Genomic DNA, 25889 nt, shown 5'->3' on the forward strand with positions numbered 1-25889 from the left:
CAGGGGCCAGACCAGGAGGCGAGAGGGGAACGGATGGCAGGTGAGTTGTGTTTTTTTTTTTTGTGTGTGTTATCTGCACAGGGGGGAAGAGGGGGACCATTTAAAAGGGGGGAGAGGGAGAAGGGGGACCATCTATGGGGGGCCAGCTATAAGGGGGGAAGAGGGGGACCATCTATAAGGGGGGAAAGGAAGGAGGGGGCAGCTATGAGGGGGGAAGAGCGGGACCATCTATAAGGGGAGGAGGGGGGAGAGTAGGACCATCTATTATAAGGCGACCATCTATAAGGGGAGAAGAGGGCGACCATCTATAAGGGGGAAGAGGGGGACCATCTATAAGTGGGGAAGAGGGGGCCAGCTATAGAGAGGGCCAGCTGACATCCTCTGTGCTGCTGTGACCTCCCCTATAAGATCAGCACCCTCCTCTCCTGACATCCTCTGTGCTGCTGGGACCCTGCGAATTCCGCCATTAAGATCAGTGCCCTCCTCTCCTGACATCCTCTGTGCTGCTGGGACCCTGCGACTTCCCCTATAAGATCAGCACCCTCCTCTCCTGACATACTCTGTTCTGCTGTGACCCTGCGACTTCCCCTATAAGATCAGCACTCTCCTCTCCTGACATCCTCTGTGCTGCTGTGACCTCCCCTATAAGATCAGCGCCCTCCTCTCCTGACATACTCTGTGCTGCTTGGACCTCTCCTATAGATCAGCACCCTCCTCTCCTGACATCCTCTGTGCTGCTGTGACCTCCCCTATAGATCAGCACCCTCCTCTCCTGACATACTCTGTGCTGCTGGGACCTCTCCTATAGGATTAGCACCCTCCTCTCCTGAGATCCTCTGTGCTGCTGTGACCTCCCCTTTAAGATGAGCACCCTCCTCTCCTGACATCCTCTGTGCTGCTGGGACCTCTCATATAGGATTAGCATCCTCTTCTCCTGACATCCTCTGTGCTGCTGTGACCTCCCCTATAAGATCAGCACCCTCCTCTCCTGACATCCTTTGTGCTGCTGTGACCCTGTGACCTCCCCTATAAGGCAGCAGAGGTGGGGTGGACAGTGCTTACTGGGGGTAGCAGAAAGGGACCAAACATTATGTTTATTGGGGCCAGCAGGGAGGGGAGGCAGGCAGTGTTTATTGGGGACAGCTTGGGGGGGGGGCAGTAGCGGATTTTAATGTGGGTGGTTTAGGCGGATTGAGAGGTGGGGCAGGTTGGGTGGACAGCCCGGGGCCCAGGGAAAATCCGCCACTGCCAGCAAGAGAGGGGTCAAGTTACCCCCTTTCGATGGGTGCAGTGCTGGAGGGGGGAGCACTCATACTCACATCCAACGTCTTCTTTTTTCAGCACCCGACACACTCAATACCTCAGGACCTCACTGCCTGTGATTGGCTGAGTGGGCTGTCACTCTTATCTGGAGATTCTCTGGCATTTACTGGCTGCAGTACAGTCGCTTCTCAGTCAGTCACTGATTGACTGAGCCGCTCAGCCAATCAATGACTGAAAAAGATGGGAGAGCACTGCAGTCAAGCTGTGAGGCTGTCAGCGGAGCAGGCCAAAGAGGGCACCAGGGGTGAGTGATCTACAGTAGGTAACTGCACTAAAACGGCTAAAAAATTGTTTAATGCAGTCCGTTAAGACTCTCTTCTCAAATTTGCAAAATTTATGCAAAATAAAATCGAGAATTGGCTAAGCAAATTTCTTATCTGCTTTGCTCATCTCTAGTGACAATCATATCCCCTCAGCAGATAAAAATGTTCTCTATTCTTTTTGATAATTTGTAGAAAAAATAAGATTGAAAGTAAAGTGGGGATAAGATGGTTTTCATTACCATCAACCTATTCAGACAACCTGAAATGTGAAACTGTTGAACGTATTCTTCATGCGTATGACTAGAGGAAACTGTTGATAATCTATCATAGGTTTTACCACTCTCCCTAAGAGCTCTTCCCAGCCAAACAGCTAGCAATTTGAAGACATTCCCTTACAGTGTGTGATTTGCATTCACTGATTTTTTTTTTTTTTCTGTACATGTGTCTGCTCAGTCAGTTGCAGCCTGGCTGTGGAAAGGTAAGGTCTGGCTCATAGAGCTTGCTTTATCTGTTTATGAGCTCTTTCATTGTCATATTGCTGATCTATTTGCAATATTCCTGCATGTGTTTATAGCTCAAATTATGGTTAAAACTTAGGTTAAGAGATCCTAATAATAAAACAATATAATTCCATGCTTGGTTATCATTCTTACTGTGACTTTGATGGAGTGCAAATAAACTGTACAGTTTTTGCACATGTATATGTGTAAATATTGTATATAGTTACTATACCGAGCAATTTATTATAGTATTGTTGTTTATTTGTTTGCTGTACTATATTGCTTCATGCTAGAATAGTTTCTGTTAAATGCATTTTATTATTGGCGCTGAATACACTGCAATTTTATATACAATACACAAGAAAGACGTCGCATCCAAATTTAATAAACATGGAACTATATATGTAAACCATTTTTTTTACAGATCAGTATGTGGCGTCTTACTTATCTATGATGAGATGGGCCCCATTAAAACTGTGCATCCTTAGTATGACAGTGTCATTAAACTCACTATGCAAATTTGATGTAGCAGAGTTAGGTATATCATTTGGAGAAACTCATCAGGATAATATCAAAGAGTATTATGTATGGTTTTGCGTCAGTCTGCAGTTAACTGTTTTTGGGATATCACTGTGCACTGATCCGATGGTAAATACAGTTCTGCTACTTCTCTTTAAGCCTTTAGTTGCTACAATTGCTTTGTTACCTATGGAATGTGAGCGTATTGTAAGCATGTACGAGATATTGTGCATACATTTATATAGCCTAGAAATTAGTTCCAGGAAGGCTAACTACAGCTCTTCTGGAAAAATCCAGGTTTTTATATTTCGTTATAAACTTTGTTGGAATTTATCATGTTTATAAGAAGAATTTGTTGCAGTATTTGCAGGCTTGTAAAGATAAGGATAGCTGTGCAAAGGTAAAACCAGAAAGGTTATAACACAGTAAAAAGATTTTCCTCAAAATCAGTTTCTATAGAGGATGTACATAGTTTTTTTTATAGGTCTGATGTTACCTCTTGCTTTATAGATTTGCCATGGCTTTGATATACTAATAAATGGTACCTACTAGTAAGTACAAAGAATGTTTACAATGTTATTATATACAATGTTACCTATACCTTTATTTACATATCTGTCTATTAGAAAGAAAGATGATAGAAAAGAAAAGAAAGAAATGATCGATTAAATAAATAAAGTTAAAAGGAATGAGATAGATAGATAGATAGATATTCCAAGGATGAGAGCAGCACTACTTCAAGTAATAGGTGGTGCCAGCGGGTCAGACCGTAGACTTGGGTCCACAGTAGTATATACAAGGATAAACCAGCAGCACTCCGTTCTCTTAAAGTCCAGGAACGTGAATTTATTCCATATACAAGTGCGATGTTTCAACCGCCTTTAGCTTCGCATCTCGCATGCTTGAAAAAGACAGCGAGAGGAGGTTGAAACGTCGCACTTGTATATGGAATAAATTCACGTTTTTGGACTTTAAGAGAACAGAGTGCTGCTGGTTTATCCGTGTAGATAGATAGATAGATATGAGAGATAGATAGATGATAGATAACATAAAGTTGAAGAGCTAGACAGAAGACAGCTAAAGAGAGAGAGAAAAAAAGAATAGATAGATTTCTATATTACTTGAGAGAAGACTAGTGGTGCCCATCCTCCTTCAATAGCTGCCAGCTGAATGCTCCTTTGGCACAGAAAACAGCTTTCCCCCCTGTTTTCCCCATCTTCATGCATGCTCAGCTTGGCTGAGTGTCTGCATATTTTAAAATGAGCTGGTACTAGAAATGTGTATAGATTTGTAAATAAGCATAAGCCATTAAGTAGTCATCAGCTGTCATATGCCCTGCATGAGGTGGTGTATACCTTTCAGTCTGACACAATTCTCTATACACCTCTATGCATGACGGGAACTGTCACCATAGAAAAAAAAAACAGTCCCTGTCACAAACAGCTGGAGGGTGGCTTATCTTATAGAGGAATATAAGGGTGGTGCATTGAGACACAACAGATTCTTTTTCCCCAGACATAAGGTCCAAATACATATAAGATTGCTAGCCAATCTTTCCAACCTGGGTGGGTTCTAACAACTTCTCTGCAATGTATATAGGGGCCTCAAACATTTACCATTGTTGACCATAAAAAAGTCAATTCTAAACAAGCAGGGAGGTAAATGTGATTTTATTAATTGGATACATTAACTAAAGCGACAGTCCTGGTGTGTATGCGCATTAGCCCTTTTCCCTTCTCATTTTCAGACACCTGAAATCCATTTGCCTTGTGCTCAATTTCTCTACTTTTATAATTGAGTCCATGCATAGGTTAGGATGAAAAACAGATGGTAGTACTTAAGAATCTGAGCTTTATAAAAAAAAAAAAAAAATACACTTTTATTCATCGTTCTCTCGTGACAACACCTATAGAACAGAAAGGAGAATTCTAACTCAATTTTTAGGATAGATACATAAATATACTAAGGTATCAAAAACATTCATAGATAGTCGGACAAGTGCAACTTAGTGATGCCTTAGTGCTTTGAAGCATAGGCCATTTTGCTACATGTAGATAGCGTTTCAAAAAGCATTTTCCTCTATCCAAAACCAAACATGGAAAAATGCTTAAAGGCAATGTGAGACCTCAATACGACAGTCACATTAACTGTGAAAATTCATTTCTCTGCCACAATTCTTGGACAGAAAGTCATCCAAACTAAGTCAAATACAATTTGCCATGACCACCTACTTCTCTTTGTAGACTCCCATGAAGTTGAAGGTCCTTCATATACTTACATATAAACATATCTACAGTATATACATATAGGCTATGTTCACACAATGTCAAAAATGGAGAAAAAACGTCCAATTTCGCTATTAAAAAAACGTCCGTTTTTGCAGCAATTTAACTGACTTCAATGCAATTGCATTGAAGTCAATGGGAAGACGGACGTCCTATGCACACAATGTATTGAAAAACTGACGTTTTTGCCGCGGACGTCAAAATAATGAACATGAACATTATTTTCGGACGTTTTTTGCAAATAGCAGACGTTTTTTATTAGTTGTTCACACACAGTTCTTCTTTTGTCACCGTTCTTTCTCCGTTTTTACTATTAAATCCAATGGATTTTTCAATTAAGCCACACCCAAAGGCCAATTAGTAACCCCAAACTAAAATAATGTGCAAACACCCTTCATTGCAAGGGGATGCCAGGCTTCAAAAAACGTCTGTTATTTTAGACTCAAAATGACGGACGTCATTTTAAACGGAGCTGAAAAAAACGTGTGAACATAGCCATACAGTGATTTCTTACTCCTTCTGCTTGACTATTTCCCATGTTATCAATCTGACTGTTGTTAGATGATAACTGATAAGATATTTCACCCCTCGCTCCATGTTCTGTAGAGAGATGTTATAATTCGTGTCAGTCCTTGTATTCAGTTGGGCTTCTAATTTCCTAATTTTTCTAAATACCTCAAACTGGTACATTTTAGAACACTTCCAGTCAATCATTATGTTTTTGGATTAGTTTCATCCTTGCTCCAGTACACCGAGTTGCCCAGGTGACAGTGCTATTGTTGTAGTTTTCACTTTATGCCAGGCCCAGTGTACTGTGCAGGAGCAGGGACTCCTATCTTAGACAGGAGTCCCTGCACATGTACATACTTTGCATAGGCATTCAGGGCACTTCCAGATTTAAATTGTGATCCGAATGCAAAAAAAGTCTGACAGTCAGAATTGCTGAATCAGATTTACTTATCTCTAACAGATACATGATGAAGCAAATTGGGAAAGAGATTAACATTGCCAGTGTTTAGTCCTCTTTGTTGTTGAGATGCGCTGAGATGCGCTCCACAGATAATTATTCTAATGTGCTATTCTTTATGGAACAGGAAAAACAGGCATTGACCTCTGATCTTTGCATGCGTTGTTGCAGGGGTTACCATCTGATCTAGCAACACAAAAAACTAAAGAGTAAACCTAATTACATCTATAAGTTATAGCATAAAAAACTGCTGACAGAAAAACAACATGTAGGGGGTCTCTGGTGCTACAATTTATATACTCCTCTAATAAGCACCCATGTGTTACGGCATCACCACCACTGGTAACCAGTTCTCAATTTATACAACTTCTGAACAAATACCTGACATCTATGTGGAATCACGTGACCATTGGCCATTCTGGGGTTTTTTTTTCCAAAGAATTTATTTAACATTTTCAGAATAATAAAATTACAATGCACACAAGGCACAAACACAATCATATAGAAGGCACCTGTACACTTTCAGGTAAACATCATTGAATATAAAAAATCAGCAAACAAGGAGAATAAACAGGGCTTATAAGAGAACGATGGTAAACACGAGATGAAAATGCATGGTCTTACAGACAGACACTCCAAACATACATCCATACACACACGCATACACTTAAGGAACCCCTCCCCATTCTGGTTAATAATGTTATACTAAGCTAGTATAAGGGCAAAAATATAGAGGTATTGACATGACATGGCATATGACATATTTATGTAATTTTAAAAATTCCTTATAATTGAACAGGGTTGTCCCTAGATAATCAGTGAGGTTTGACTGCTTGAACCCCCACCAATCACAGAAACATGTGAAATGTCCCTTAAATTGCAAAGTAGTTTTTTGAAGTATACATGTATTTGCTCGAAAATCCTTTCCCTTGTGGAGGACCACCAGCTGATGTAGGAAGTGTGAACAACAAAAAGTGTAACGGTAGTCAGCTCACCTCCACATGGATGTAGAAAGATCTCAGTTCATAAAAGAGGGTGCACGGGTCTGGCTTCGGCTAATTGCCTGTTCAATAACGAGGTGATAACGAGGTGATGGTCCCAGCACTCTGGAGTTAAAATATCAAAAATTCTTTATTGCATATAAAAAAAATAAATAAATAAAAGCTCATAACAAAATTTGCTGAAAAACCTACGCGTTTTGTGCGCATGCGCCCTTAGTCATGATGTAGGAAGTCTTTTGGCCAGCAATGCTATATGGTTAAAAAAAAAGTATGTAAATTAGCTTCGCAGTAGCTACCTTGAAAGTCAAACTCTAACCCATTGTAGCCTAACTAGGGATTTTTGTCCCATCCACAATCTCCTCCAGAAGAATGAGTCAGCCATGCGTACACAGCTGTTTTGTGGTTCTTGTTCCTCATCAGTATAGAGCAGGGTGCAGTGGTGTAGCTACCATGGAGGCAGGTCACCCCGCTGCTATTTGGCCTGTGTCACAGGAGGGCCCCCTGGCAGAGCATCGCACATATTGACAACCCTTGGCACATATGTCCCCCAGGTAGAACCCCCCCCCCCCTCAAAGCGGCAAACTCTGGGGACGGCTCTCAACAAAATCCAGACGGCACTTAAAACAGCTCTCTCAGGACGGGAGAGGGTGGGTAGGGTGGTCTGTGACAGCCATCCTGGGGGAAAGGGAGGGTCCCTGAGCAAGGGTGAGAGCCGCTCTGAGCACCGTCGCGTTGGTTGTGGGTAGTTGTAAGTGCTGCTCTGACCGCTGTCCAGGGGCCCATAGTGTTGTTCATGGACAACAAAAACCTGAATTTGGAAAAAAAAACCTGAGTCCAAATAGCTTTAGAGGATGTAAACAGATATATTCCCTTTAACAACAGAAATCTTAAAAAATGCTAAAGTATATAGTAATTAAGTTATAGTTATTTTACATAGATATGTAGACGATGCATAACCAGTGCTGGAACCTATAGATGTCCTTGTTTTATATATGTATATGCGTTATGTATTCAGATTTCAGATAGCAACTTTAAAGAAACAAAAAATAGGGGTTTCCATAAGTGATAAATTAGCCTCCCAAGTATATGTGGAAATGTTTCATGTGTTGTTATTTTATTTATTTATTTTTATGTATTTTTTATACAAAAAAAAAAAAAAAAACAGGTCCTAATAGTCAACTAAGCCTGTCAAGGCAAACCAACAACTTGTCCCTATGGACCCTGCAGTACTATAGACTCAGTTGTAGGACCTAATAAGACATGTCCTGTAAGTGCAAGCTGTACTTTTTAAAAAGCCAGAAGGAAAAGCCAGAAGGAAAAAAAAGCAAAAACAGTGCCACCCCTGTGTGTGTGGTATTACTATTGAGCTTCTTTCACTTCAATGGACCTGAACGGCAAAAGCACACCTAAACAGGACAAGAGGGTTGCACTTTTTAGAAGAAAGCTTCCATTTTTCTTTCAGTCAGGATAACCCCTTTAATAAGTATATATTGTGGACAATGAAATATGTTACACTATCATCTATGGTTTTTCACTTTCTCTTATATGTGCATAAAACTGTTGAAAGGATATTAACCAATGTACGATAATTACTGCAGATGTTATTAGAAAGTCTTTGAAAGTCTTTTTGTAAGGTTTTCCCTTGAGTGTGTAGCAATAAGTCATAATGTTTATAATGAACTAACCCACATTTCTGCAATAGAATACTTCCCATTCTTCCCAGTAACTAGATTGTCCACAGCTTGGTGCACAGTGACGATTGTCTCCACTATAAAAGATTGTTGTATTTTATTGCAGGAAATATCTTGTTTGTGCTGCAAGGATTTTGCCATATTTTATGACATATACAACATAAAAACATATACAAAATAAAAAAGAGTAGATGATAAATCATCCTTCACCACTGTAATCTTTTCATAGCATTATTGGAAGGCCACAGACTTCTCATTTGTGAAGGACTATTCATCTGTTGTTGTGTTTGTAAAAAAATTTACCTGCATTCTATGCAAGTGAAAACCTCTACTTCCCATCTAGTCGGATTGTACAGTGGCTGAGACGTCATTCCTCTGGGTCTGTTGATTTCAGGAAGGAGAGGTCACTAAAGTCATTTGTTTATTTCCCCTCATGTACAGTAATTACTGTTCTTGCACTGCAATAAGATCAGTAAGGCTGGGTTCACATTTTTGCAATCCGTTTTTTGTCATCCATTTTTTGAAAAAAAAAAGGATCTAATTTTTTTTAACAAACACAAAACCTTAGTCAACCTCATTTTTGTGTACGTTAAAAAAAACTGATCCGTTTTTATCCTTTTTTTATAATGGAAATAAAATGGATGAAAATAACAGATTGCAAAAACGTAGTGTGAACCCAGCCTGAAATAGGAGAAATTTTAGCTTTTTTTTTCTCGTAAAAGGTTTAAAGAAAATGAATGCTATTATCATCTGTAATATTGGGGTAAAATGATTGGAGGCCATGTGACTTTGGCACACATTATAAACATGTTTTTTAAACCGTGTAGATATACTGCTGTTTACCCAAATGCTAAGCACCTATTCATCGCGTTAAAGGGCTTTTCCGGTTGTTAGTCATAATTAAAGATGCTGCTGGGTCTGTGGGGAACATAACAGAAGTGTAAACTTGTAATGCTCGGCCACCGCTGCTGGTTTCCAAGCCCAGTGTCTTCTTCAGCCTCTTTTGTGCTCTTTGACCATTCTGCATAGATGGCACAGTGAGATTAAAATCAACATTTTTCATTTCATGATATTAGTTGCACCTGTTAAGAGTGGGATTTAAAGTATAAGGCACCAAGTAATTAATCAGTTTTTAAAGGGAAAGCATCTAACCTGCTAATGAATCCCTATAGCGCACAAGGCGCTGAGGATGAAGGTAAGTTTCTTACCCTGATCCTCCACACTAGTTTTTGGGAACAGTTTAATTATTAAGCAAATGAGGTGGTTTGGTGAACTGGGGCCCTCAGTATACCGATCTTCCCTGGTCGGTGTACCCCTTCTAATAAATATTCATCCGGCTCAGCAGTGATAAGCACTGGAGAGACATCACTGCAGAGCACCACCCCAATATCCATTAGAAGAGAGAGGCTTTTGGGGGTGGGGGATTGGTGCACTGAGGGTGGTAGTCCTGTCCCCAGTGCATCAAACCACCTCAGATTAGCACATTAATTCAACTGCAAGTTCAAGGTTAGAAAATTACATTCATCCTCAGCACCCCATCCACCATAGGGACATATAATTAGGTAAGATGTTTCTTATCTGCTGATGGTTTCCCTTTAAAGTTCATGTGTTAGGAGCAGGATAAATGAGCAAGCACAAGGTTTTGTGACTGTGCCATGGACAAAATTGTAATGGCTAGATCAAACAAGCAGATCCTGGGTGTTTTTTTGTTAGTACCTACCAAAAATGGTCCAAGGAAGGAAATCCCAATTGAATAAAGGCTATCTCGTCTCATCCAATGGAAAGCTAATACAGCATAGTCAGTTAAAAAGTTAATGCTGGTTGTGGTAGAAACTGTTACAGCACATGGTACAGCAAAGCTTCCTTTGTGTGGGGACTAATAACCTCCTAATAACAAAGAGGATAAATAAGCTCATTCAACTACTTGGTCATTTGTTTTATTATTTGGTATTTGAATGCAGATCTGCGGTTTCTTTTATTGGTCTGAAAAATTCATTGAATTCTCTAGTGGGCTATATCAAAGGGGTTGACACTAAATTGAATCCTCTTCTATAATGTCCATGAGATTCGGTAGGAATGGGAAAGGAATTGTGTATTTGTTTAGGATAACTTCATTTTATCTTTTGTGTTGCATGTTAGGTAAAAATGAACAGGAATATATGTTTGGTTGGACCAAAGAAGGGCACTATGGAGTTGTGGAACCATTCACATCTTGTGGTTGGATGGTTGGATGCTTGTTTAATGCTTATCTTGAGAAAGCAATGGGCCTTTGTCCTGCTAGAAAACTGTGCAGTGTCCTGCTAGAAAACTTTAAAGGCCATATCACACAGGCCAATTCAGAGGAGCAAGCGAGGGTCGACCTGTGAAGTCAGCGATCACTTGCTCCTCGTTTTCCACTCACTGCTGGTGCTATTACACGTGCCAACAGCAAGCAGGGAAGTGTGAGGGGCTGCGGGGGGTGGGGGGTGGTATTGGCTGGGGCTGCCTTGTCCATCGTCAGATTGTCCCAGCAGCCCGCAGGAGATAGTTGCAGTCTGCTGCTATCTCCTGTTACAATCTGACACATTCTACCCTTTTCTTCACTGACATAATCTGTCTGTAGATGGCCAAACTTTCCATAGAACTCTATGGGGGAAATTTATCAAAGGGTGTAAAATTTAGACTGGTGCAAACTACCCACAGCAACCAATCACTGCTCAGCTTTAGGCAGTGCTGAAAGGAAAGCTGAGCTGTGATTGGTTGCTGTGGGCAGTTTGCACCAGTCTAAATTTTACACCCTTTGATAAATCTCCCCCTATGTGCAGTCAATTCCTTTTCTATGGACCCAGTCATTGTTGTTGAGAGTACCCCATTGAATAGGGATAATCCATGACAAAATGCATATCCATGGCATAGACAAAACTCATGGCTTAGAAAACTTGAATCCTCAGCAGAAATCTCTGAAAGTATTCCTTGGATTTGGATGGATACTTTAACAATGCAACTTTTATGCAGCAATGCACAAGGTTTCAGCATGAAAGTTGCTCAAAAAGATGGGACTAGAGATGTGCAAATTGCTCATCTTAACAAAGTGAAGAGCTTTGTTTGATCATCGCTCTACTCATCAAGTTGGCTGTGTGTCATCACTGCTCCGCTCCCTGCCGCTCCTCCCAGGATGCTGGGAAAAGCTCTCCAAGTTTCCCAGGATTGGATCCAGCTTTTCCCTGACACACGGGGTGGAGCGGCAGGGAGCGGAGCAGCGATCACACACAGCCAACTTGATGAACGGAGCACTGATCAAGCAAAGCGCTTCACTTTGTTTAGTTGAGCGATTCGCTCATCTTTAGATGGAACAAAGACTTGAACAACTGTCTCCAAGGGCCCCATAGAAGCTGTATGATCTGTAGATATGGCATGTACCCCCATTGTAAAATATTGTTTATCTTGTGAGTTTTGTTTCATGGAGTATCAGAAAGGTATCATAATTTTACATTATGATCCTTTACGAGGCTGCCTGTTCTTATGTTTATTACTGTTATACAGTCACAATATGCAATAAACTAAGTGACCAAGAGGTCAGAAAACTAAACTTTGCTGCCAAGAAATAAAATCTTAACAGAGGTGTAAATAGCTGAGCTATACCCTGGAGCCTGGCCCCTCTCTCCCCAGTACAGCCCAGTAATAATTGCAAACAAACGCCTATTCAGTATTCACTCTCTTCTGATTCATGTCCCTTTTTTTTTTTCTTTCCATAGAAAACCTCAGCGCTAACTATGTGTCATCTGTAACTCAGCCTCAAGCTGCAGACTGGTATTCACAGCAACAGGCACACAGCATTTCCTCTTAGTGTTCCTGCTGAGGACAAACTGGATCGAGAAGACAAAATACATGTTTAGTTGATTAAAACCCTTGGGATTTGTCAGACCATGGATTATAGATTTTCACGGTAGGTTCAAATTTTAATGCTTGCTTGTAAATCTGAATTGTTACACATCTCTCTGCTTCAAAGATTGCTTGTGTTCAGCTCTACAGATGTTTGTAGACTAACATAAGCGAAAGATCTGTAAAAAGAAAAAAAAAAGTAATAAAACTGATTTGCAGTAAACTTGTTGACATTGGGAACATTTTGAGAATTGAAAATTGAAATCAGAATTTTTTGCACATTTTTTATTTTTTTTGTAATTGCTGTAAATGGAATATTGTATTTTCAGTACTTATTTTGTTGCCTTGTATTGATGATGTGTGTGCCGATAGATAGATAGATAGATAGATAGATAGATAGATAGATAGATAGATAGATAGATAGATAGATATAATGTTATATTGGCAATATATAAAGGTTGTGATATACCAGACATTTGATGTGTTACAGTAGGGGATATAAAAACATTAAAATGATACAGAGACTGCAAAATAGAACTACCTAGCTTGCCAAATGACTCTATAGGGGTATGTTTACATGCGCCATTTTCTTTTCTTATTTTATGGTTTTTTTTAAAGAGAATTTTATTATATATATATATATATATATATATATTATCGTTGAATATGTAAAAAGCTATACAAAAACATAACCTATCATTTATGTATGGCTTACTGTGCTTTGGTCCAGCGGTTGTGTATTCTCCATTATAAATTCCCACAGCTTGTGGTTTAGGTATACACGAGGGAAAATGTTTATCTTTTTAGATACGTCAGTCTGATCCATTAATACATTCCTAACTGATGTAGCAGAGCGGAGATAGTTCTTCGTTCTTAGAAGATGAGATTGTATTTTGACACATTGTGTCTGGATACCAGGATCTCTGGTCATATCATAGACATCTAGGTATTTGGACCATACATCTGGTATATGTATTAAAATACTGAAACCTACAATTCTTAGTTTGATGTTCCTATAGGCTTCTATGGGGCAAACAAATGCCATTACATTTGATGGGTTACATTATTGTTCACTAAGAATAACAATATAGTCCCGGGTTCTACTTTTTAAAATCAGATAATTTTTTTATTGTCAAAGACAGCACATATGTCCAAAGTAATTTTTTTTACTTTGATAAAATATTCATATAATGGCCTAATGGGTTGAAAAGAACCCTAAAAAGTAGTGCTTATACCTAAAACATTAACTGTGTGCATTCCCTTTAACTCAACTTAGGGAAGCATACCTCAGATCTGTGGCCCAACTTCAGCTCTGCTTCCAGTGAAAGTGAAATCATTCTCACATGTTTAAGACCAACATGGACCAAATCATAGCCTACTCGTAAAGTGTAGGTTGTGTCCTCTATGTTAGATTTTTATCACAATCAAAATGCTTTTTTTTTTTTTTTTTTTTCAAATAGCCCGTAATAAAATATTCTTCTGTATTTAGAGTACATTATTCTGGGAAAAGTCTTTAGTTATTGTCTATAATTTTATGCTTTAAAGCGACTCTGTACTCACAATCTGTCCCCACCAAACTGCTTTTACTGTAAGATAGTTGCTTTTAATCCAAGATCTGTCCTGGGGTCCGTTCGGCAGGTGATGCAGTTATTGTCCTAAAAAAACAACTTTTAAACTTGCAGCCCTGTGTCAAATTGGCATGACCTAGAGTGTGTGTGCCTTAGGATTGCAACGCCCCTCTGCCCCTCCTCATCACCCTCTTCACCATTTTTCCTATTCATCACCTGTCAGAACACTGAACAGATGCCTTAACGATCCAGCCCATGTGCAGTGTTCACACAGGTGCTAAATAGGAGTAAATGTTCCAAGAGTATTCCTAATGATGAGGAGGGCAGGGAGAAGGGACAGGGGGGCGTCGCCATTCTAGTGGCTTGAGTACTCTAGGCCACGCCAATTTGACATAGGGCTGCAAGTTTAAAAGTTGTTTTTAGCACAATAACTGCATCACCAGCTGAACGGACCCCAGGACAGATCTTGGATTAAAAGCGGCTATCTTAAAGTACAAGCAGTTTGGGGGGACAGATTGTGGGTACAGTCACTTTAACAAAAATGCATCTAAACCAGAAACCAGAATAACTGGTTATTGTGCATTGCTATTGTGACTGTCCAGGTTGAATTTCAGATTATTATAGAAATCCCAGTTAAGCATAAAATTCACATTATCTGCAATAGACAAAGACGTCATACTGTGAAAATCTGTAGTTGCAGCAGTAAACACAGTGTAACCTATCTGCAAATTGTAAAGTAGTCTTCGATAGGGTGGTCTTTTTAAAGAAAATGAACATAATGTGTAATGTATGGTGGACTAAAAATCCATCACATGAAATCTGATCTACTAAAGGTGGGTGGCTTTTTGGAGCGTTCTCATTGGTGCTGTCTAGCTATAGAGCATCACTTTTCAGCTTTTGTGTTTTGTTCCTTGTCAATGTCACATGTATACTCCTATTCATGTTACACATGATTTATGATTTTTAGAATACTCAATACTTACATAAACTCATGTAAAAAAGACGCATCCATTAAAGGGATATTCCAGTGGATTTATTTTAACGTTTTCTTGCCAAAGTTGTATAACTTTATTAATAAAGGTATACTTATTTAACTATATGACTATATCTGTTTAAATAAATAAATAACTTTTTTTTTACATCAAGTGGCAGCAGTATGGACCCCTCTGTTGCCTCCAATGGCTTTGTCGGGAACTGCAGGGCTGCACAATGCCTGATTCCAACATAGTTAGCACTGCTGCATTAGTAATATTGAGCCCCCCCCCCCATGTCTATTCTAAAGCATGTTAGCATTAAGCTATGTTAACACAAAGGGGGAGATTTATCAAACTGGCGTGAAGTAGAATTAGAAGTAGAAAAATATTTGACAGAAACACTATGGGGTAGATTTATCAAACATGGTGTAAAGTAGAATTGTCTTAGTTGCCCCTAGCCACCAATCAGATTCCACTTTTCATTCCTCACGGATTCTTTGAAAAATGAAAGGTGGAATCTGATTGGTTGCTAGGGGCAACTAAGACAATTCTACTTTACACCAGTTTGATAAATCTACCCCATAGTGTTTCTGTCAAATTTTTTTTTTTTTCATTTAAAATCAGGAGTGGGTTGAAAACACAGAAGGTGTGCAAGTTTTTTTCATTATAATTTTGCCCTGTCAGTTCCACTTCTGATTTTGGTGTAAAAAAGACTGACGGAAATACTTTGTGTGAATATAGCCCTACCCTAGTCTATGTCAGGAGTGCTACAGTCACAGCAGCCTGAAGCAAAGCGATCAGTAATTGACTGTGTTTTGGTTGGAAGTCAAGCCGAGAGTGTGTAGAAAATAAGGATGTAGAAGCCTATTTTCTTCTATGTAATATAGGTAATTTGATCTGTCTTTGCTTAACCCCTTAACGACATCGGGCGTACCTATATGCCCCCGCAGGGTGGGCTTTAACGCAAACGGGCGTATAGGTACGCCCGATGTTTCCCCGATCGCTGTGTGTTCACACACAGCGGTCGGGGAAGATGGCCTGCTATAATGTACAGCAGGCCATCTCTGCTCGTCGGCACGGGGGGTGATTAACCCCTCCCGTGCCGACGATCGCTGCTATATGCTGATCAATACAGATCAGCATATAGCAGCTGAAAACAGCTTTCCGGGTCATCGGTGACCCGGTGGCCCGGAAAGCAATGGCGATTGGTGCTGTCCGAGATAGCACCAATCGCCATTAGTGTCCCCAACAAAGATGGCGCCGATGCCACCCCCACGATCGCCGTGATAGGCCGGCCAGTAACGGCCGGCCCATCACGGCGATCATACTGTAAAAAACAGTATTGCCGAGTTCTGCACCCCCCAGCTAGGTAGCTGAAAGGTGCAGAACAGGTGTGTGTGGTGCAGGTGTACCATACTCACCTGATCTGGCCGTCCGGAGCGAAGATCTGCGGTCCGCGCCGTCCTCGCGTCTTCTTCGCGTCGCTTCCGGGTTCGTTCGTCCAGCGTCGGAAATCTTCGGAAACACTCGGGTCTTCGTTTTCGGTGGGCCTCGGTAATCTCCGGCAATCTTCTCTCTACTGCCCCCTAGCGGCTGATCAGTGAATATCATTCACTGATCAGTTGCTTTGGGTTAAAAAGATTTATTTATTTTTTTCCCCCAATTTTTTTTTTTTACTTTTTTTGCGCCCTAACGCCGTTGAGTACTGATCAGCATCGCACGTAAGTGCGCCACTGATCAGCAACTCCTCCTTTTTGGCGTAGGAGCGTTTTTCCCCCCTATATCCTACCGCCACTGTCTGCTGATAAGTGCCGCACGTAAGTGCGGCATTTATCAGCAGCTCCTTTCTTGGCGTAGGGATATTATTTTCTTACTGTCAAAAAAACTTAAAAAACACTACATTACACTACATGAAATAAAGTTTTACAATAAACATTTACATACCCCATATACTAGTCCCCGTATAAAAATGGCCCCCAGGGTGTTTTCGGCGTCGGACGCATATGCTATTATTGCCTCCAACACCGAAACAGCCAGTGAGGATGAATGGGGGGGTTCGTTCTTTCCTCCATTCATCCTCATCATCATCAAGTGAAGTGTCTGGGGGTAGCGTAGCGTACGCTGCCCCCCAGACACGTCTTTTCCGCCAGTACCGTCTTAATAAGAGATCACGGTATGGCGTGAAATTCTACAAACTCTGTGACAGTACCTCAGGGTACACTTACAGATTTAGAGTACGTGCACACTGCGGAAAGGCGAAGGATAACCCTTTGTGCATTCCGCAGCTGGCACCCGCCGGCGGACTGATGCAGGTGTGCGTCTCCGCCCGTGTCATAGACTCTATTTTATGCACGGGCGGATTCCGTTGTCCGTTGCAGAGGGCGGAATCCGCCCGTGCATAGAATGGAGTGTGACACAAGCGGAGACGCAAGCCTGCATCAGTCCGCCGGCGGGTGCCAGCTGCGGAATGCACAAAGGGTTATCCTTCGCCATTCCGCAGTGTACATGTACCATTACAGTGTATGAAGGAAGGGACACCCGAATCCTGCCCCCAGATGCCCCCTCCCCCCCCATCCTCGGAGTTAGTGGGGAGATCGTCCAGGAACTGATCTTCCCATTGCTGGATAAAGGTTACCACCTGTACGGGGATAACTTTTATACCAGCACCCCCTCCTCTGGTCTCTCGCTGCCCGAGCTACTGTAGCTTGCGGCACAATCCAAAAATATCAGAAGCCGTAATAAAACCCTAATATTTAGCAGCCATGGAGCGGACCCAGCGCTTCTGGATATGAAGGACCCCGGATCGCACCAGGGCAACATTTTCCAGGTGACGTCCCCCACACTGGAAAACAGGAGACCCCAGAAGAAGTGCAGAGTGTGGCGTAACAGGAAGATCAGGAAGGAGACCATTTTCCAGTGTGACACCAATCCTGATCACCCCGGCCTCTGCATACTGGATCGCTCCAAGGCGCACCACACGTCATTGGGGTTCTACATTATCTAAATTCTGTCCCTTATTCCTATTTCAGGGGTCACGTTAATCCAGGGATTAGTCTGATCGCCATTATGGAGTGGGGAAGGAATTTTTCCCCAGTGATGAGGCTACTGTCGTCTGCCTCACGAGGGTTTTTTGCCTTCCTCTGGATCAACACAGGTTGAATTTGATGGACACCTGTCATTTTCAACCTTATAAACTAATAATTGGCCTAATACCCCCAAATAAATTAGAATTGTCCCTTTTCCCCAGCTAAGTAGGTATGGCTGCCATTCCCATTAGAGGATGCCATGATGCAATTACAAAGCCTCTGTGCGGCCAGGACAGTAGAAACCCCCCACAAGTGACCCCATTCTGGAAACTACACCCCATAAGGAATCTAACAAGGGGGGCAGCGGGGATATGGCCCCCTGGTGACGGCCACATTTGGGACGTGAAAATGAAAAAAATGGTATTTTTTATTTTCTCGGCATATGTTCTACGTAAGTGCCCATCACCAGTGGGGTCCATATGCTCAATGCACCCCTTGTTGGATTCCTTATGGGGTGTAGTTTCCATAATGGGGTCACTTGTGGGGGGTTTCTACTGTTCTGGCAGCACAGGAGCTTTGTAAATGCGACATGGCCTCCATCCTCCATTCCAGCATCTAAATGGCGCTCTGTCCCTTTGGTGGCTTGCCCTGTGCCAATATGGCACATTATGTCCACATGTGGGGTATTTTCGTACTCAGGGGAAACTACCCTACACGTTTTGTGTTCACTTTCTTTTTTAACCCCTTGTGGAAAAGGAAAAAAATCAAGGCTAGACCAACATTTAGTGTAAAAAATGTTTCATTTTTACACTAAATCATTGATCTTGTCTTGATTTTTTCATTTTCACAAGGGGTTAAAAGATAAAAAAAACACTAAATGTGTAGCGCAATTTCCCCTGAGTAAGGAAATACCCGACATGTGGACATAAAGCGCCATGTGAGTGCAGGGTAAGCCTCCAAAGGGAAGGAGCGCCATTTGGTTTTTGAAGGCTGGATTTGGCTGGAATGGATTTCGAGGGGCCATGTTGCATTTAAAAGGCCCCTGTGTTGCCAAGACAGTTGAACCCCCCCACAATTGACTCCATTATGGAAACTACACCCCTCAGGGAATGTAACAAGGGGTGTAGTGAGCATATGGACCCCACTGGTGACGGGCACAAATGTGGAACAATATGGCGTGAAAATTAAATATAACATTTTTTACACTATAATGTTGGTTTAGCCTTAAATTTTTCATTTTCACAAGGGGTTAAAAGAGAAAAAAACACACAAAATGTGTAGAGCAATTCCCCCTGAGTCCGTAAATACCCCACATGTGGACATAAAGCGCCGTGTGGGTGCAGGGCAAGCCTCCGAAGGGAAGGAGCGCCATTTGGATTTTGGAGGCTGGATTTGGCCAGAATGGATGATGAACGCCATGTCGCATTTACAGAGCCCTCGTGCTGCCAAAACACTGGAAATCCCCCACAAGTGACCCCATTCTGGAAACTACACCCCTCAAGGAATCTATCAAGGGGTGCAGTGAGGATATGGACCCCTTGATGACGGCCACATTTGTGCCGAGAAAGTGAAAAAATGAAAATTTTCCCTTTCACGTCACATTGTTCCACATTTGTGCCCGTCACCAGTGGAGTCCATATGCTCACTGTGCCCCTTTTTAGATTCCTTGAGGGGTGTAGTTTCAAAAATGGGGTCACTTGTGGGGGGTTTCCAGTGTCTTGGCAGCACGAGGGGTCTGTAAATGCGACATGACCCTTGAAATCCATTCCAGTAAAATCCAGCTTGCAAAGGACAATTGGCGCTCCTTCCCTTTGGAGGCTCGTCCTGCGCCCGCTTGGCACTTTATGTCCACATGTGGGGTATTTCTGTACTCGGGAGAAACTGCGCTACACGTTTGGTGTTTTTTTTTTTCTTTTATCCCCTTGTAAAAATGAAAAATGAAGGCTAGAACAACATTTTAGTGTAAAAAATAGAATTTTTCCTTTTTTACACCACATTGTTCTGAAAATCTGTGAAGCCCCTTTGGGGTCCAAATGCTCACCGCACCCCTTGTTACATTCCTTGAGGGGTGTAGTTTTCTAAATGGTGTCCCTTTAGGGGTGTTTTTAATGTTTTGGCACCCCATATCCTCTGCCAACCTGATGTGGTACGGTCAAAAATAACCAAATATAACGGAGGCGTTGAAATTCACTGGGCGCTCCTTTATATCTGAGGCTTGTGGTTGCGTCAAATAGCGCAATACGGCCACATATGGGGTATTTCTATAAACTGCAGAAACGGGGCAATCAATATTGTGGTGCATTTCTCTGGTAATAGGTTTATCATTATGAAAGATATTGGATTACAATAAAATCTCTGCACAGAAAATAAAAATTTTCAAATTTCTTACACACTTGGCTTTTATTTCTGTGACTCCCCTAAAGGGTTAAAACACTTTCTGGATGTGCTTTTGCAGAGTTTGGGGGGTGCAGTTTCTGAAATGGGGTGCTTTGTGGGGCTTTCTAACATACAGGCCCCTCAAATACACTTTCAACCTGAAAAGGTCCCTGAAAATATCTGATTTTGAAATTTTACAGAAAATTTGGAAAATTGCTGCTAATGATTTAAGCTTTCTATTGTCTAAAAAAAATGAAATATAGTTTAATAAATGCTGCCACCATAAAGTAGACATGTTGCTAATGCTATTTAATATATAATTTATGTGGCATAACCATTTTCTGTATAAGCAGGAAGGTTTCAAAGTTGGAAAAATGCATGTTTTCACAATTTTTCACGTTATTTTGGTGTTTTTCATAAAGATTCGTTATAAGTATCGACTCCATTTTACCAGAAATGTGAAGTACAATATGTCACGAGAAAACAATCTCAGAATCAGCCGGATAGGTAAAAGCATCCCGAAGTTATTAATGACTAAAGTGACACAGGTCATATTCATAAAATTTGTCTCTGTCCTTAAGGCCATTTCAGGCTCTGTCCTTACGGGGTTAAAGGGGACCTGTCATCACTCCTGACCTGTTTTTAAAAAAATTTTAGCAATCCCTATGAAAAAGAAATTAATGAACATCGTTTTGTATAACTCTGTGATGTGCCATTCCTATGATATTTTTAATAGAAATCTATGACTGAATAACCAACTGTTACTAATTGGGGGAGTGTCCCAATACAGTCTGACTCAGTCAGCTCTGATTGGATAACATCAGACAGTGTAGGGACATGTCCCCAATTGGTAACACCCTCTTGGTTATTGATCCATGGATTTCTAATAAAAACAACAGAGGAACAGCATATCACCATTTTTTTTTTTTTTTTGAAGAGCCATAAAAAACATATCTTATCATTTATGTTTGGTTTATTGTGCTTTGCTATAGTGGTTGTGCATTCTGCATTATAAATTCCCACACACTTTTTGTCTGGCATTTTTCAGGCCAAAGGAAAAAAAATGGCATTTTTCTCATGCATTTGCATTTTTCTGTTTTTTTTCTTGTGTTTTTGAATGATCTTGCAAATGATCTTTTTGTGGTTGAGGTGTTTTTGTGTGCTCAACTTTTTTTTTCCCTCTGCCATCACATGATCTAGCTGCAGGACCACAAAAGGTGACAAAATGCCAGACAACCAGAACAATCCTATTGAAGTCTATGAGAGAAAAAAATGCCACAGTTTACCGAAGAAAAAAAAAAAAAAAAAAACGGCACACCCTCAGTGTGCTGCGTTTTGGGAAAACTGCCTCAAAAATACCAGAAAGGAGAGGAAAACATCACCCTAAAAAACACCATATGTGTAAGGCATATCATAAGCTTCCATTGACGTCCAGCTAACATCTGGCCGCTGGCGTTTTTACAAAAAAAAACATGCCATGGCATTGTTATTGGTGTTTTCTTTCTAAGTTTTTTAAGGCATTGTGAAGCCAGCCTTAGGTAAACACCAAGGAAAATTTTATCCTTTAGCATTATAGATACATCAGACAATTTTTTTTCCTTCTAATCCTACTATACAGATATACTATATTATCACTGTGTTTTGTTAGCACAAGTAGATGGTTTTCTTAAAGAAAAAAAAAAAAGAGTTTGACTATGATAGAGATCTACTGTATACATGTCCCTGGGCATAACCATGACAACCAGAATGAAATCCTTTATCATTTCCCCTGTAAGGGTGGGTTCACACTACAGAATCTGCGCGGATAAGTTTCAGATGATTTTGTTGTTCGTAGCGGGTCATGGCGGCACGCATATCCGCCTGTCCCATAGACTGAGTATTATGGTGTCTCTAGCACGGGCGGAGATGCGCACCGCCATGAGCGGGTACGAGCGATGGAATCTGCTGGAACTTATCCGCGCGGATTTCATAGCGTGAACCCACCCTTAGCCCATTCATTCTTTGACTGGATTATCACTGATGCATTTATACATGGGTTCTAATAATATTCATGTTTACATAAAATATTTGATCAGCAATTTAAGAAAACAGTATATATGTGTCCAAAAACTGCTGTCTTTGTCCCAGGAATGCTTGCTTTGTAGTGCAGGTCCCTATAAGGCTAAGTTCACATTACGGGATTCCTGTGACAGTCAAAAAGACATCCAATATTTATTAATGATGGCTGTTTATAATGATCATGATCATTAAAGGGATTATCCAGCGCTACAAAAACATGGCCACTTTTCCCCCTACTGTTGTCTCCAGTTCAGGTGTGGTTTGCAATTAAGCTCCATTTACTTCAATGGAACTGAGTTTCAAAACCCCACCCAAACTGGAGACAACAGTAGGGGGAAAGTGGCCATGTTTTTGTAGCGCTGTATAACCCCTTTAATGATGGTCATCTTTAGCAAATATCAGATGTTTTTTGACGACCATCGGTAATGACAGCTGAAAAATTCTGTAGTGTGGACTTAGCCATATACTGTAATTTTATATGTTATTTTATGTTATTTTATTTATATATTATGTCTCTCTTTTTGTTTACACAGTGTCAAGCGATTTGGGCTCGATAAAAGGGCGGTTTAAGTTCAGTCTTGAAACTTAATGGAAGCAAAATGATGGAGCAACCTATCAAAGATATACTTTTAGGTTCCCCTAAGTCTCCGGACTCTATGACAGCAGAGAAGCGCGCTAATGACTGTGTGATTACAACTATTCCAAGGGTCAATGAAACCCAACTGACTGCAGCAACAGGCGGAGCAGAGCTATCCTGCTATCGTTGCACTATCCCTTTTGGAGTGGTTATACTAATAGCAGGCATTGTGGTTACAGCCGTGGCCTATAGTTTCAACTCTCATGGATCCATTATCTCTGTATTCGGGCTGGTCCTACTCTCGTCTGGACTTCTTCTGGTGTGCTCCAGTGCTCTGTGCTGGAAAATTCGGCAACGAAAAAAGAGAGCTAAGAGGAGGGAAAGCCAGACGGCATTGGTGGCTAACCAAAGGAGTTTATTTGCCTGAATGCTAGAGAACATCTGAAATGATGTGGACTGCGACGGGGCTAAATCTTTTGGAAGAAAACTTAGATGAGCAATGAGCTGAGACTGCGACAAGTATTATAGGGTTCATGTTGAGATGTGGGGTCAGGCCAGCTCTTATACAGTTCTATAAATTGTACCATACAGGTCTGATATTATGAAGATGTCTGTTTATAATAGCAATATTTGGTTGGTTGGTTCAAATTGTCTATTCTTTTTTCTTTGCAGCCAGATCAGCAATAGAGATGAGCGAACCTTGAGCATGCTCGAGTCTATCCGAATCCGATTGTTCGGCATTTGGTTAGCGGTGGCTGCTGAAGTTGGATAAAGCTCTAAGGCTATGTGGAAAACATGGATATAGTCATTGGCTGTATCCATGTTTTCCAGACAACCTTAGAGCTTTATCCAAGTTCTGCAGCCACCGCTAATCAAATGCTGGCCGACCGGGTTCGGATGGACTCGAGCATGCTCGAGGTTCGCTCATCTCTAATCAGCAATGTTAAGGTTTCTACATACCTGTATAACATTTGTTGTATTCAGACTGCTGTTCACTATAGAGGTCAGTGACCTCCTTGAAAGGAGAATTTGATGCTCAGTCCCTGAACAATAGGACGTATCTTTAGTGCTCACCAGATGCCAGTGTGCATGTAGCCGAAGTTTACTTTGCTTTGTTTGGCCAGTTGTGTTATGAAGTCATTTTTAATGTGGCTTATAGTAATGTACCAACAACCATCATGTTTGTGGATGTTGACTCTGTTATAAGTCAAGCCGCATTAACGTGAAGTCAGCGATGGGAACTGCACATGAATAATGTAATAATAGCTGTAAAGATGTTAGAAGCCTATTAGATGTATCATTAGATTTAGAATTACTTCTTAATGAGGGATTCATGTTTAATTTGCACAAAATCTACTTGCAGACGCTAGTCATAAAGAATGCATAAAAGCTAAAGTGATATACAGTAGTACAAACATATATTTCTGAAGTCCTCTAAATATGAGCTCCTAATTATGAGGCTTTCGTAATATGCAATATACACTACTCTAATATAAAAAACTAGGCAAGGCCAGCAGAGAGAAGACATATTGGGTTAGTAGCTATTCCATTTAAAGGGGTTATAAGGGTTCATAAAATGTTTGCTATATGGCTGGAAGTGCAGGAAAAAAAGGAATGGATTTTGGAAAGATGGTACCTTGTTTTAAATTTATATGCCTACCCATTCATCATTCAGCTTTGTCAATTGCCTCAGTCCATGCAATGCTGCAAATCATGGAATCGCAGTAGCAGGAGATTTTTTTTTTTTTTTTGTGGTTCAGAAAAGTCTGGTGAGCAGGAATTATCCCCCTATAGGGGATAAAACATAGTTTTGACTACAATTGCTCCATTTAGGTCTATAGGGACACCGTGGGATATGTTTTAATGCATATTAAGGCCACTGTAAAACGGCAGATGCTGTAAAACGGCAGCCGCTCTGTGACACAGCCATGTCACAGAACGGCCGCTGTCTGTGAGGTTCACCCTGGCTGGTACTGCAGTACCGGCCAGATAAACATCACTTCTTTTAAATTTGAATGCGGGCATATTAGGGTGTGCCCGCGCTCCAATTTACCCTAGAAGACAATGTAAAGTACGGCCAGAACCGCACTTTACATTGTCTGCACAGTCCAGCCGCATAAAATTGACATGTCAGTTTTCTGTACAGTGGCATGGAATCCCGGCAGGAGTGTATATAATGTGTATACACTCCGGCCGGGATTCCAAAGGACACAATGTGAAATAACCCTTTCAATAAATAGTGGCCGGCGGTGCATGTAAACATTGCCTAAATGTACTTCTTGGTGTACTGTTGTGGAGTAGGTGTAAACCTACCCTTACCCAAGTGATTTTTTGACAAACATTTATGTAATATACATTAGTCAAAATTCTGAAATGGATATCACAGTCCTACAATAAATCCCCAGACCGGTTATCCCTAGTATCATTTTTCATTAGTAAATCAGACATAAACATCCCTATAAAATTATTTGAATAATAAATATTATCGGGAAGTTGCTAAAATGGCCCTAACTTGCAGCCGACTTAAAAGGTACCATTTATTTGGATGGGACGACAGGATACACTTTCAAAATCCCAGCAGGTCTGTAGTCCGCTCCTTAAGTGAGCCATGTACAAAACTGCTAGCCCAATTGACTTTTAATGTAGTAGACTTGCACTGCAAGTCTATAGGGCTTAAGGAGTGGACTACAGACCTGCTGGGAGTTCGAAATATCCTACCACACAATCCAAATGAGAGGTACCCCTTAAACCCCAATCTGTACAGAAAATTGCGGGAGGGCGGGGGCATACATATTTACTGAAGGCTCTGTTTGGGGGCATCGTATATTGACTTTGTGCTGCTCTCTTTCCTCAATTGCAATGTATTCTGCAAACCAGGTGTACAGTAAGTTGAAGCCCCT

General features: G+C 41.1%; 1 protein-coding gene across 1 annotated transcript; it reads left to right on the top strand.

The window, feature by feature from the left end:
• The first annotated feature begins 1985 nt into the window (after positions 1 to 1985).
• On the top strand, positions 1986 to 23751 carry TMEM100 (transmembrane protein 100). Its single transcript, XM_069952909.1, has 3 exons — positions 1986 to 2064; positions 12284 to 12474; positions 22946 to 23751. Exon 3 carries the CDS (start codon positions 23012 to 23014, stop codon positions 23414 to 23416), a length of 405 nt encoding a protein of 134 aa, XP_069809010.1. The 5' UTR covers positions 1986 to 2064; positions 12284 to 12474; positions 22946 to 23011; the 3' UTR covers positions 23417 to 23751.
• Positions 23752 to 25889: the final 2138 nt, after the last annotated feature.

This window comes from Dendropsophus ebraccatus, chromosome 14 (assembly GCF_027789765.1).
Source record: "Dendropsophus ebraccatus isolate aDenEbr1 chromosome 14, aDenEbr1.pat, whole genome shotgun sequence".
Taxonomy (NCBI): Eukaryota; Metazoa; Chordata; class Amphibia; order Anura; family Hylidae; genus Dendropsophus; species Dendropsophus ebraccatus.

Bases quoted from the DNA above. Each gene is read 5' to 3' on its own strand.
- TMEM100 (XM_069952909.1), top strand. From the start codon at position 23,012: ATGATGGAGCAACCTATCAAAGATATACTTTTAGGTTCCCCTAAGTCT.